Raw genomic sequence first — 13312 nt, forward strand, 5'->3', positions numbered from 1 at the left:
GTTTACAGGTGTCTCTCTTCAGAAAGGCAATGCGAGGGTGCTAATTACTATGCTACTGAAACACAGGGCTGATAAGTAACAGTTTGACAGGAATATTAGCCTGTAAAAAGCTTGCCTTTTACAAGAGAGACAGCGGCACAGATTGAGTACTAAACTCCACAACCGTAGTCTTCATCACAGACCTGAACTCAGATCAGAAAATGTACGAGCGATTGATTTATGAACCTGGATATAAACGATGCAGGACTGGGCAATATAACTAATATATTTGATGTATTGTGATTTGTGCCATGCGTGCAATGTATCAAATGGAAATATTGTGACTATCAAGAGTATAGGTTTCTATAGCAACCGTTGCCCATCTGCATCCGATCTTTACGCTCCTAAATGCATCATTTAATCTCCCGTCATTACAGAATGCGCTGATTGTTTACCATGTGAGATGAGGACACAAAGAGTGGCGGAGAAATCGGAATTGAGCATCAAGGTCTGCAGTGTTAACAAAGTATTACTCTGTTTTGGAACTCAACTCGTCAAAGATGCCGTCAACTTCTGCATTACGTCGAAAAACAGCTGAAAATTTTGCATTCGCTGATTCAGTTGTAGAAAAACAGCTAAATTATAGTTGAACATCGTCATAGTGATAAAGAACAGATTTGACATATTGCCATATATGTTGTGTATTGCAGTAAATCAAAGTGACATTGCGTTTAAACTATATCACTGATTTAATTATACTCATACTCTTCTATAAAATTCAAATATCACAAAAGATGTTACTGTATTGTTTATCAGGAAAAACAAATGATAAGAATTAGCACTTATTGATACTTGGTGTCAACTGTTTTATCATTTATATTGATTGTGTGGTAAGGCCATTGATACATTCTTAAATGTGATTAAAAACAGGTATTAAGTGTCATCAGTTAAATATAATAACATAATACAACTACTTCAATAACTGATTTGAAAATAATTTCTGTTATTATTTGGGTTCGACTGTATGCAGTGACATGAAGTCAGAGCCCTAAAATCTACAAAAGTAGATTGTGATCAATTTTGTCATCGTCACTTTTATCATCACACCACAAAATATCACAAAATATCCTGGTAAACCTTAACGTTTATAATTCCAACCACTAATTAAAATGCATATTTCCTGTTTGCCTTCCTTGCAAAGTGAGGAATACAAGTAGCATGTAGTCCGTTTCGACATGCTACTTGATATCGTTTCTTTCGCAATATCAGAAAGAAACAGAAGTCACACAAGCATAAAGGCAACAAAAATGTAGTAAAAAGAAACAGGTCTTCAGAGATAACTGAACAATAAAACCCAACTGCAACCTTTCTGAGAGTTTAAAGGCACCGCTCATTCCCACTTAAGACTCTTACTCAGGCCTTTACATTTCAAAATGAGTAAAGGCAAGTGGTTACGCTGAATGCGCTGCGGCTCCAACATCCTCACAGCCTCAGCAGGAGCTTTTCAGGTCTTTATAAATGCTTGATGAAGCCTTTCAAATGTTTCAGAAACCCAACATAAAGCTCCTGCCTCCGTCCTCAGATTTGTTGGAGCCACGTGGCAAGAAAGCACGAGTCCAAAGCTGCTGCCAACTTACCAGGTGATGAAAGGAACCGGGCAGACAAGGACCATTACTATTACCTTTATACGTGATGGGGGGGGCAGGCACATTCAGTGTGGGATTAAAACAGGATCTGCGTGAGGATGAAGTCACAAATGGACTGGGTTTGTTACAGCTAGCAGCCATTTCTTTCGTGTATCGTAAAGATAATACTTGCAGAATAAAATGAAGGAGAAAAGGAGTCAGGCTGGAGACATAACCATGTTTGTCCGAGAAAGTAGAAAGAAAAAAAAAATGTCAGTGTCAAACCAATTTAATTAAATGCGTTTACTGGGGTGGTTTCTACTTTGACAGTGTATTCATTACTATTACAATAAAAGTGACCTCCAGCTTCACAGCCCTGATAGCCTCCAGTTTCCAGCAGTGGCAGAGGAGAGGGGCGTCGCTGAAAAAGGCTTGTGGATGTCGCCCACAGAGCCGGCTGAAAGGAGTCAGACGCAGCCTTGGCAGACGCCTCGTGACTGAGTGACTCGACAGATAGGAACAAAACAGACTATTTCTCTCTCTTATTGTGTAAATACTTTTTACCACTTCAAGGAGAAAATAGCTGAAGGCTGTTTATACAAACAGGAGAATAAAGCCTCAATTTCTGAGGCTTGAGGACAAACTTAATAAAAAAAAAAACACCAACAAACTTGTGTAAAGAAAATTATACTTTATACTTTCATATGTGATGCGTTATATCCACTTTCACTTTGAAATCCTTAAGTAAAGCGCAGAGCAATTAACTAACTTATGTTGAAATCATATTCACACTCTTTAGATTTTTGTTTGTAAATCTTATGCAATATTCCTTCAAATTTGCAAGTATTTTCTAACTTAGGCTGGTCTAATCAGATAAAATCCAGTTTAAAAAAAAAAGAATGCTCCAATATTAAAAAGTTAAAGGCAGATGAATATTTCAGAAATACCTCTTCTTCTCTGAGAGAACTGGATGGAAATGTCCTCTACAAGAATATGCTCACATATACGCACACAAACACAGCTGCAAAATAAACAGATCCATTAAAATCCGTGTTATCGTACAGCATGCAGTCTGAATGATGACCTCGAGACACCTGCAGCATTTAGCCTGTGGTGAAGTGCCTGAAACTGGGTCATGTTTGGGAACCTCTGGAGTCTATCTGGGGTTGTTAATATTACTGCTGTTTTGGCTTCATTCCTTCGGCAAAGACGGCCGTTACTGGCGGTGAAATATCCAGTCTGGTAAATAGGTCAAGTTTACAGATTCACCAACTTTCTCAAGAGAAAAAGTTGATGGATAACTCGGTTCAGGAGGAGAAAAGTTAATGTCGGATGGCTTGTAAAAAAAATACATATTCATAAGTCCAATTTAGGTTTTTGTTATATGCTTGATCAGACTACACAACTCTAATAATTCATTTGTCACACAGTGTGGAAACTGACAGCGTAACAGCATCAAAGGCATGGGAAAGTAGACATGAAACTTAAACGATTAAAGAAAAGAAATTACACCAAAATAGTGCAAATATGTCAATATGTATAAAATAACATGCTCCAAATGGTTCAAGCAAGTAGATTAGGGCTGTTGTAAACGAATATTTTAGTAATCGAGTAATCTATCGATTATTCTTACGATTAATCGAGTAATCGGATAAAAAAAAATAATAAAATGAAATATTGGTAAATCTGGCATAATACCAATGTTACTATCAGATATCAATATCAGTCCAATTTTTCATATTTGAGCATCCCTAACAGTTGCTTTTTTGTAGTTTAGAAAACTAACCTGTAACAATAATAGCTCACTTTCTAAGTTAACCAGAAGAAAAGTTATAGAAAAATCTGAAATTATATTGAATGTAATAACAAAGAGGCAGGCTCACAAATATGCTTATAAAAAATGTCTACAATCCAGCTTTTAGTTTATGTATTCATCTTCAGTGAGTTTAATAGATTAATTAAACTCACCTTGCCACCTAACCTGTCACGCTTTGGGTTTGAAAATACGGGAAATGCCGCCTGGAGTGGGAGGAGAGGGCGAATGAACGAACGTAAGATGGGGTGGAGGGGAGGAAATAGACCAGCGGACTGACGAACCGTTAGACCGGGGGACGAACACGGGGGGAAGCAATACGGGATATTTACGACACCTTCACTGGTCACACTCAGAAACTCATCTACCAGCCATGTACGATGCGCTCCGCCACCCGTTTCTTCAGACCGGGATATGAAATTTATTGTGCGGTTCGTCGGTAAAGCTACATTTACACGGTAAGCATCAGCTACTCAGCCGCCCGCCCTGTTCAGGCTATCCGCTCACCTCAGCGCTCTTCCCGCCGTTCGCTTTCAACCAGCAGCCCCGGAGGAGAAATGCTGCCGTACTCCAGGCATTCCCCAGTCATTTTAAGGATGCTTATTGGTTCCCCAAAAACGATAAAAAGTCGGGCATTATCATCAATCCATAAAATCCCCACGGGCCAATCTTGAAGATTGGACTTCATGCCGCTGAGACTTAGCTTTTGTCAACAACTCAGAGGCGGAAGTGAGAGCTCCGCGCAACGCAAATGAAGTCCCGGCCGGAACACGGTGCGCTAACTAATAAAACATAAATTAACGAAGCTTCGAGGCAGGTAAATTTTCCTCGAGGAATTTTAGTAATCGAGGTACTCGAATCATTCGAGGAATCGTTTCAGCCCTAAAGTAGATTAATGTCTGTTTTGTTTAAATTGTGTTCCTTTCTACCAAAAAGTCTGTTTCTGACAGGAAATTAAATGGCCATTTCCTAAATGATAGTACTTTGTAGATGGGATATAATTGTTGAAAAAAGGAAATTCTTGGTATTTTATTCATATTTGATAAAAATCAGCAATTTTTAAAATTATTTACACCCTTTTTAGGAATGAATGGTGTGGTTATTATAATTCCAAATCAGCTTTTTGTATGTTTGGGCAATTATTTGTGAAGATTTATCACCATAATCTTTAGTTTTCTTCACAGATTGAAGTCACGTACAGATGTGCAACTCTAAAATCTTAATTTTACTTCCAGTTACAGGAAACTTGTTAGTAAAATTTAAATATAACTCCAAATATAAATCAGTCAGGGGTAAGAATAATGTTGGAAAATTAGAAAAACAGAAACTTGATCTCAACTTTTAATTGTGTTTTTATTTTTAAAGAATTCTGAGGAAAAAGTCAGATTTATTTTTCTTTCAGTGGCCCTAATCCTAGTTTTTGGTAGTTTTTGGTTCAATAATGTTATCGAAATTGAAGAGAAATACGAACAAATGGTGTCCTTGACTAAAGGAGGCTGTTTACTTCATCCAAACAGCAGCACATAAAGGCTCTTTGATGTTGTCGACGCTGCAGTGTTGCAGGCGTTAACAGGATTGGGCCGGGTTCTGGTTGACACACAGACACATTCACAAGTGCGGATAATCACACAAATACCCCCCGACTGGACCCGCAGCTAAATACTGTGGACAAATCAACAAATCCACGGTCGACATCAACAATGTCGAACTCGTGTGTGAATATGTACGCCGCCTAGCCAGTGTTTGCTTGCCTAACAGAATTAAGCTTTACTGTTGATGAATCTCTGTCACTGAAGTGTACACAGGGGTTTCTATCAAAGCGTTGCCGCAGAAGGACAGTTTGAAGGGGCTTGTGACCCTTTATAGAAAACAAACTCTTCCAATTTGAAAAGGCTTTACGATACACGGCGAAAGCAAAATAATAAGAGAAGGTAAACGTCGATTCTACAACATATTGGTGAATCACTCTCCTTTTATTGTGCTTAGGAAAGTCTCCTCAGTACTGAAAGGACAACAAATGTGTAGAGCGAATGCTGTTATGTTTGTGCAATTTTCAATCTCACTACAAAGGACAAGTTATTGTGAAGTTATGTCTGGTTTATTTTGTTTCAATCCAAGAAGGTAGAATACGTCACCCAGAACAGTAGAAAAGAAAAGAAAACTGAACAAAAACAAGACAAAAGAAGCATACCTTCATCGACATCTTCTTCCTCATTATGGGAAGTGACCTGCTCCCTTTCTTCAACGTTTCTTTCTGCTTCCCTCTGAAGGCTCACCACTTCGTACACAGCGTCACTCTGACTCACCCTGTCAGGGGCCTGCTGCGTAAACAAATAAACACATAATCACAAATGTTTAAATGTTGCACTTGTGTAGCGCTTTATCAAGGAAGGCAACTCCAAAGCGCTTTACACCACATTCACTCATTCGTGCACATTTTCACACGCTGAGCTCCATTGTATCTGCAGACTGACAGAAGTGAGGCTGTCCAACATCACCAGTGAGTAAAAAGATTGAACATAATCTCACTAGTAGAATGTAGTTTCTGTGTCAATTTAGTCACTTGGTAAAGAAAAAAAACACCTGTTGATTCCTATAAAACAAATGAAACTGGAGCACTTTTTAAATTCATATTATAATATTTTAAGTGGTCAGAGAGTCTAATGACATCCATGACTATCTGTTTGCTAAAGTATAAAAACAAGGCGACTGTTAACCATTTCTCTTCACCTTTCACTTTTCAAAATGGGAAATATAAGAGAACATGCCACTGAAGTTAGGCAGATTTTTGCTGTTCAAAAATACTCAACAAGAAATTTTCTTCTACTTGTCCATGCCTATCGTCAAAGCAATAATAAAAAGCTAAAAGTTTAAAACAACTGTAACTGCAACAAGCAAAGGTGGACGAGGACGCAAGTTTTTCTTGACACCATGTAATGATGATAAGGAAGGTAAAAAAAAACAAAAATGTTACTGTTAGAAAACTGCAGCATTTTTGTGAGATTAAGCTGCATAAAACAAAAGGATTACTTTTTTTTAAAGTCTGCTACACATATTTGACTGAGAAGCTAACAAACAGAGGACAGTGTCTTATCATGAAGACACAATATTGTATCTCTGTCTGCAGAAGATAAATATTTTCACATAGACATGAGCAGGAAGGTTATATCTGGCCACTACACATTTATTTTGTTTTCTTTTGTGGTTTTGTTTAAAAAAATAATGCAATAACAAATGCATGTCAAAACTGACTGTAAAGCAGCAAGATCAAGATTATTTTGGTGCAACATGAGCAGGTAGTGGATATAAAGAACTTGATTCAATCACCACAGCTTGACCTGAAAACTAGTATCATAAACTGGAAATAAAGTGAAAATTATCAGTTAGTCTGATTTTTATGGTTTTTTTTGTTGTTTTTTTTAAATGCATATTAAGAAGGCACAAATAACTCGAGGAAAAGAAAATTCCCACTTAAAACTGCAACATTATTTTATTGCCAAGTTAACAACTTCAGCTTATTTAGAATCCGACTCAATACAACATTCTTCTCTGAAAAACTAAAACTAGCACAGCAGGTCCTAACATGGGCCTTAAATGTACCTAAAGGCAATAAAGAAAGTGTAAGTGAACAAAGATACCATCAGATCTGACCTTCTGTGTCACAGGCAGCTGATGTTTATTTCTAGTCTATTCAATTACTTTGGTGCTAGTGCCCATCTCTTCCACCTAGAGAAAACAAAATGGATCAATGGGCTGCATTGATCCGCCCACTCGCATGGCATCTAATGACTAACTCAAGTCAGAGTCGACAACTCGAAATAGCCGAGGATATCCAGCCTGGACTATTTCTGGAAAAATAATCTACAGAGACTTGAGGAAATAATTTGCTTTGGTTTGCTGCGGCCTCTTCAAGAGATTAGTGAACTACATAAATTATTCACACCGATTTAAAAACAAGAGAAATAAATTTGGACAAAAAAAAGGGCTCCTGGGACATATGTGACATGGATTTTGAATTATGCAAAAATAATCAATGCGTCAAGAGAAGTGAAACATTTTCCACTTGTGCCACGTAATATCAATTTATGTGCACAAAAAATCTTCTACTGATTAGTAACTAACACAATATTACATCTACAAAAGACACAATTCTGTGCTTTTCTGTGCAGATTGATACATTTCTAAAAGTTTTATGATTGTCCACAAATTCACAGTTAATATTACAGTTTTGCAAAATTGTACTGAAAATAAATATTTATTTATTAAAAACTACAGTTAATATGCAACTTTTTTCTATATCTAATAAAAATTTATTTCAACAATTAAACCAACATATTTAAAAGCATATGTTTTATATCTAAAACAAGCCTGTCTATCAGAAATAAGTCAGAAGAACTGATCACAATAATTTTATCTGAGAGATTGGGAGGGTTAGCAAGCATATGGTGCGTTATTTTATTGTGATGTATAGCAGGTCTCTCTTGTAAATGACATAATGAGTCTCAAGAGATTTAGCCAGTATAAATAAAGAATTATATATACAGAGTATACGTTTGTCCCTTTTGTGTCTTAGTAATGAAACTATCTCTGCAGACTGAATCATTCCAAAAATCTCACATGCAACAAAAATATGTCAATTAAAAAAATCAAAACATAAAATATGCAATAAATTAAAAGACTCTGACACCCACTATTAATAAAATGTCTTGAAGTTAAATAGACCTTTCTGCTTTTCTGGGAATCAGTTGTTACATTTACTCTGTAAGCGATCAAGCTCCTTTTAGAGGAATTTAGTTTTTCTCCTTTCATTTCAGACTCCATGTTATTACTGGAGATATTTCAGGGTTTTCGGTTTATTACAGCTTTAAAATCAAGGAAGAACATTCAGCACTGGCAGGCTTGTTTAAAACAATAGCAAGTGGTTGAGCAAACAACTCATATAGGTTAACAGACGGATCAATGGTACTTCATATTAATGTTTTCCTTCTCAAAATAAGCCAAGAGGATTGCATATTTATTGTGTTTGAACCACCTATGATTGTCATCTTCAGTGGAAACTTCTACACAATATTATCTTTTAATTAGCTTGGAACCACAGAACTAGCCCAGCACCCTTCCATTTACCGAAGAGATAACAAGAGAAGCAATCAGGCGAACGAGTCAAAGCGCTGCTGTTAATTACCCAAAAGCAAATAATGAGACAGAGCCTCTTATTAGCTTTCACAATCCAAAGCTTCCCCACACCTCACTGATTCACCAGGTCCCTGTGGCCAACTAAAAGATTTGCTTTTTAAAACAGAGAAGAGGAAGCTTATGGCTTAACGGTTTGTTTAAGCACCAGCAGAAAACCGCTGCGGCTGCATGTGTTCATGCCGGTGGGGAAGGAAGTGTAATCACACTCCTGTCCGAACACTTTGGACAGCAAGTCAAAAGGTCAAGTGTGGACCTTTTGTGTCTGCAAATATAAACAAAATATTTTTAAAAAATACTGTGCGTTTTTCTTTTGTTTTGAAGGGATACATTGTTTTAAAAGTACATTACAATACATACTTGAGAGTATTGGTCATTATCCAGAAATCCTGAAGGTGAAAGCTGCTCCACAGCCATTTTTATTGTATTATTTTTTAAGTGATTTTACTTTACAAATGTGAAAAAATCAGCTAACAATTGGAATCAATCTGATTGGTCACCTGCCATTTCTTTTTTGTTGTTGTTATTTTGGGTCTTCATTGTGTAAAGTAGTTTGCCTTGTTGCTATAATGTGCTATACAAATATTTGCTTTGCCAGTCAAAAACTGGACTTGCACACTGGACTTTTTAAAATTTTTGGATTGATTGCATTCATTTCCCTGGTATTTGATTTTATTTGTCCATCCTCAGCAGCAGGAACAGAATATGGATCAATCTTTTTGTGAAAATGTGCAACTAGCTGCACTTTTCTACTCTCCTGTTTTGAAATATTAGTAAAACCTGTTTTACAGTGATTGGTGGGATGTCACCTCTGTTTCGACTATTACTAATAATATATAGATATTGAATGCTGTTCTCATAACTTCTTATATTTCAATTGTTAATAGGGAAATTGTAATCTGGTGAAATCCTTACTGGTGGGTCAAACGTTATAAAATCCAAAGATCGGATAACATGACAAAAATTCTGACTAGTGAATCTCTATTTTGTTTTTTTATTCCGTTTTTCTTTTCCAGCTTTACCACTTTACTTTTGTAAATACCTGGAGATAAAAAAAATGTTCAATATACATTAAGATTAATAATTTATTAAGTATTTAAGACGCAATGGGAGCACTGCACATATTTCCAATCTGCTTTGTGAACCTCTACATCACAACACTTACCCTCCAAAATGAAACTCTGCCTGCCTGGGGAGAATAGATCGAGTTCAGAATTAACACAATCTGGGCCTTTTTGTCCCCCTGACACCAATTCTGAAATAAGTCAATAAACTTAACATGACCTGAGTAAAACTGCAAAACAATAAATCACTAATAGCCGACAGCTGACAGATTCGTAGCCAGAAGCCTTCACTGACACTCAATAAGCTGAACTGACCTGCTCAGGTTGGCTTTTTAAATATTTAATAATGCCTAAATGCATTGGCTCTGCTGCAACACAAACATTGCTGCTCTATATTTTACAAAAGATTAATAAATCATTGCTGACAAAAATGACCAGCAACGTAGTTTTAGTTAATGCAACTAAGATTTCAAAATCCAAGCATCACAAGGAAATCCGGATTATTTTAGTGATTTACTCTCCTGCAGATATTAACCCAGCTTCGATGATGTACCAGTACTAAAAAATAATAAAAGACATTGATGAAAAGCAAACCTATAAGTATATTTTGTTTTTGTCCAAATGTATAAAACAAGAAAGTAAAAAAAAAAAGCAACCTAGTCAAGAACAAAGCGTCTTTATGCCTCACTTCGTTACTGAGCTTCTTTTTTCCACTGACTGATGCCGGGGCACAAAGCATTTCACAGTCAGTGAATCATACACACCCACATGTCGCGTAGGTTCATCAGCCAACATATTTAATCAGAATATAGGAATATATAAAGGCTCACCATGTAAGGGGAGCAGATATTAATAGTTGCAGCAAACCAACCTGCCGCAGCCTGAGGTAGAACGTTTCGCTGAAGGTCTTTCGGCTGAAGTACCAGAAACGTTCGTTTGACGGATAAACCCTGACGAGAGTTTCCAACAGGAAGCGAACGGGTTCCACCACTTCGGTCACCACCAGGTCCACCGCCACCGTCATGTACACCTGCTTATCTGAGGATGGAAACAAACAAAATAAAGTTAACATCTCTCTTGGTTTTCTTAGGAAATTCAGTCACTAAAATCTGTTTATTTGGAAAAAGCTGAAATTAAAGCATTAGGAATACACTAAAACTGTTAAAGCATCTGTAGCTCTTAGATAGAAAATGTTTCACACTTAAACTCCTAAATAAGGCTTTTAGTGCCAAATGCTTTTTCCATTAACTGTCTTACACAAACATATACTCAGATTCATCCTTGTCCCAGTTCATATTTTACATCTTATTAACATTTTATTAATACAATCCTTCATTTTAGACCTACAGCAAGTGTACATGTTGTTTAATTCCAACACTGGCACGTCATCTGGAGAGCACTGATGAAGGAAAAAGCAAACAGAAATACATTTCCCTCAGATAAACATTAACCTCATTAAGAAAAACTAATATTCATTAACTACGTCCATAACAGTTACAGTGAAAACAACAACAATAGACATAGGGAAAATAAAAACTTAAGTAATAATAGTACATACTAACACTAATAATAATATACAAGCAAATAAATAGAGGTGTCAGGGTTTCAGTATGAATCTAGTTGAAGGTTTCCTAAACTTTGCTTTTTATTAATAAAAGTTACCCAAACTGGCTCCAACTAAAATACAAATACTGAGTTAAGAAGCTGTATCCTGTATGGACGCCACACCCCCTACTGAATAAGAGCATGGCTCCAATAACCTGCTGATGAAAGGGTAGATGTGCTGTTACACTGTTAAACGAACCAGAAAACCTTTTTGGAAGACAAACCTTTGGGAGTGTCTTCATTCAGTGGCTGGAAGGCGGCCATGTTGGGATTCCACGTTCCTGTGATTATGTAGGCTTTTCCATCTGAGCTCTTTCCCATTGATTCCTATGAAGGGAGTCGAGTTATAAAATTAATTTTATCCCCAACAATATTTACGTTTTTATCTACGATCTTATTAATCATGCAATAACATGAGATTTGTACCGTTAAAGTCTGGTCAGTTATCATGTTTCTATAAACTAATTCAGTCTCAAAATCAGCATAATAGATTGGTTTATTTGATAAATCAATACATTTTCGCGAGGTGTTTCACAATAACAGCCACATGCATTGATTTATGTTATAATTAAACCCTTTAAGGTCAGTAATAAAATGAGTCAAATGAAGTCCCACATACCATGTCAAGAAGATGCATGTCACTGTTGCAGACTTTCTGCCCGGGACTCAGCAGCATCCCAAAACACCTTAACAGAAGACAAAGGAGGCACAACCCACAAATCAATACCCACTAATTCCAAGGCAGAGCTACAGCCTGCCTTCATCAGTCAAGTTAGCTGAGAGAGAAAAGAAAATGGAGGGAAAAAAAACACTCAAGATGTGAATCCACATTCAGATACAGCATCTTATCTATTCCGGAGATGTTTCAAACGTCTTAGCTTGTACTTTACAGTCTGATTGGACCTATGCCCAATTATCATTGGATACTTTAAACTAGGAAATTAATTTTAATGTCTTAATAACCACAACAGATAGAAAATAGGCTAAGAGGTCTATGTAGCTATAGTCTTTAATCTTGCTCCTACAGAAGCTTAGAGTTTGGTGATATGGACAGAAAACAAAGCTAATTTCTGGAATGTTTAATCTCTAAGATAGCAGATGGTTCAATACAAATGTAAAGAACAACCAGTGGGATTTGTTTAATAGCAATTGTCAAACTAAACTATTTCCTTAAAAGAATTGCAGGGTTTTATGGAATAATAAACATGCTTTCTGAACTTGTAACACATGTGTGTCCTCTCATCTTTATGTTGCAAAGGTTTTTCCAGTTTCTGACCCAAACTGCATTTTTACAGCTAATCACTGAAGCAACATTTGTACAGTCAAAGCACAAAGTACAACCTGTTGCAATTACAAGTGCAGAGTTTTACATATCTGGACATGAATAATCTGCATTTTGCAAAGTTCTAATGTGGCCTCAAGCTTAGAACAAGAGACACGAATCATCCAATCACATCAATCTAAATAAAATAAAAACAGGCAAGGCCAAAATTAAAAAGGCATGTGTGAAAATGTAGGTACACACCTCATGTCTGTCCAGTTAGCTGAAGCATCTTTAGCTGTCTTAGAGGAATTTTATACCAACATTGCTTCGCTGCTTGCATGACCCAGTTTCAGACAGGTGGCTTCATGTTTGGTTGTGGGATATTTTGGTGTCCTGGTCGACCCAATGAAAACAGCCATTGGTGTGACGTGATTCTGTGGACACGCTGTGTTTAACATGCTAACAGACTTGCAGAGGCTTTTGCATGGTCTGACTGTGGGGTGAATTTCCCCAGAGTGTCTATTCCTGGGAAGACAGGCGGCAACCGTCCTAAATGGTCTCCAATAACAACAGTAATCGCTTCTCTGAAGTCACTGTTGAAGTCTTTACTCCGTGGAACTGTGTTAATATCCATTTATTGTTTCTAGCCAGGGAAACTAAACTGCTGTCACAGAGGTGGTCGGACTCACTGATGAAATCCGAGAACAAGTCTAACACCATTCCACTGCCACAAAATTTAATGACAAATTAAACTGTATTCCCAAGGAACAGA

General features: G+C 36.9%; 1 protein-coding gene across 2 annotated transcripts in view; it reads right to left on the bottom strand.

Annotated features, from left to right (window-relative positions):
- Positions 1–13312, bottom strand: part of rabgap1l (RAB GTPase activating protein 1-like) — a 117153-nt gene that overhangs the window by 86342 nt on the left and 17499 nt on the right. The window contains exons 8-11 of one of the 2 annotated variants that reach the window (XM_088005083.1): positions 11896–11962; positions 11501–11603; positions 10543–10709; positions 5609–5735 (exon numbers count right to left, since the gene is read on the bottom strand). In XM_088005083.1, coding sequence (XP_087861209.1) covers positions 5609–5735; positions 10543–10709; positions 11501–11603; positions 11896–11962 — 464 coding nt within the window. Of the gene's footprint in view, positions 1–5608; positions 5739–10542; positions 10710–11500; positions 11604–11895; positions 11963–13312 lie in introns of both variants that reach the window. The other variant, XM_015012419.2, reaches the window with a different exon arrangement.

The sequence above is a fragment of the Poecilia mexicana genome, unplaced genomic scaffold (genome assembly GCF_051168715.1).
Source record: "Poecilia mexicana isolate PSO_F unplaced genomic scaffold, ASM5116871v1 scaffold_4, whole genome shotgun sequence".
Classification (NCBI taxonomy): domain Eukaryota; kingdom Metazoa; phylum Chordata; class Actinopteri; order Cyprinodontiformes; family Poeciliidae; genus Poecilia; species Poecilia mexicana.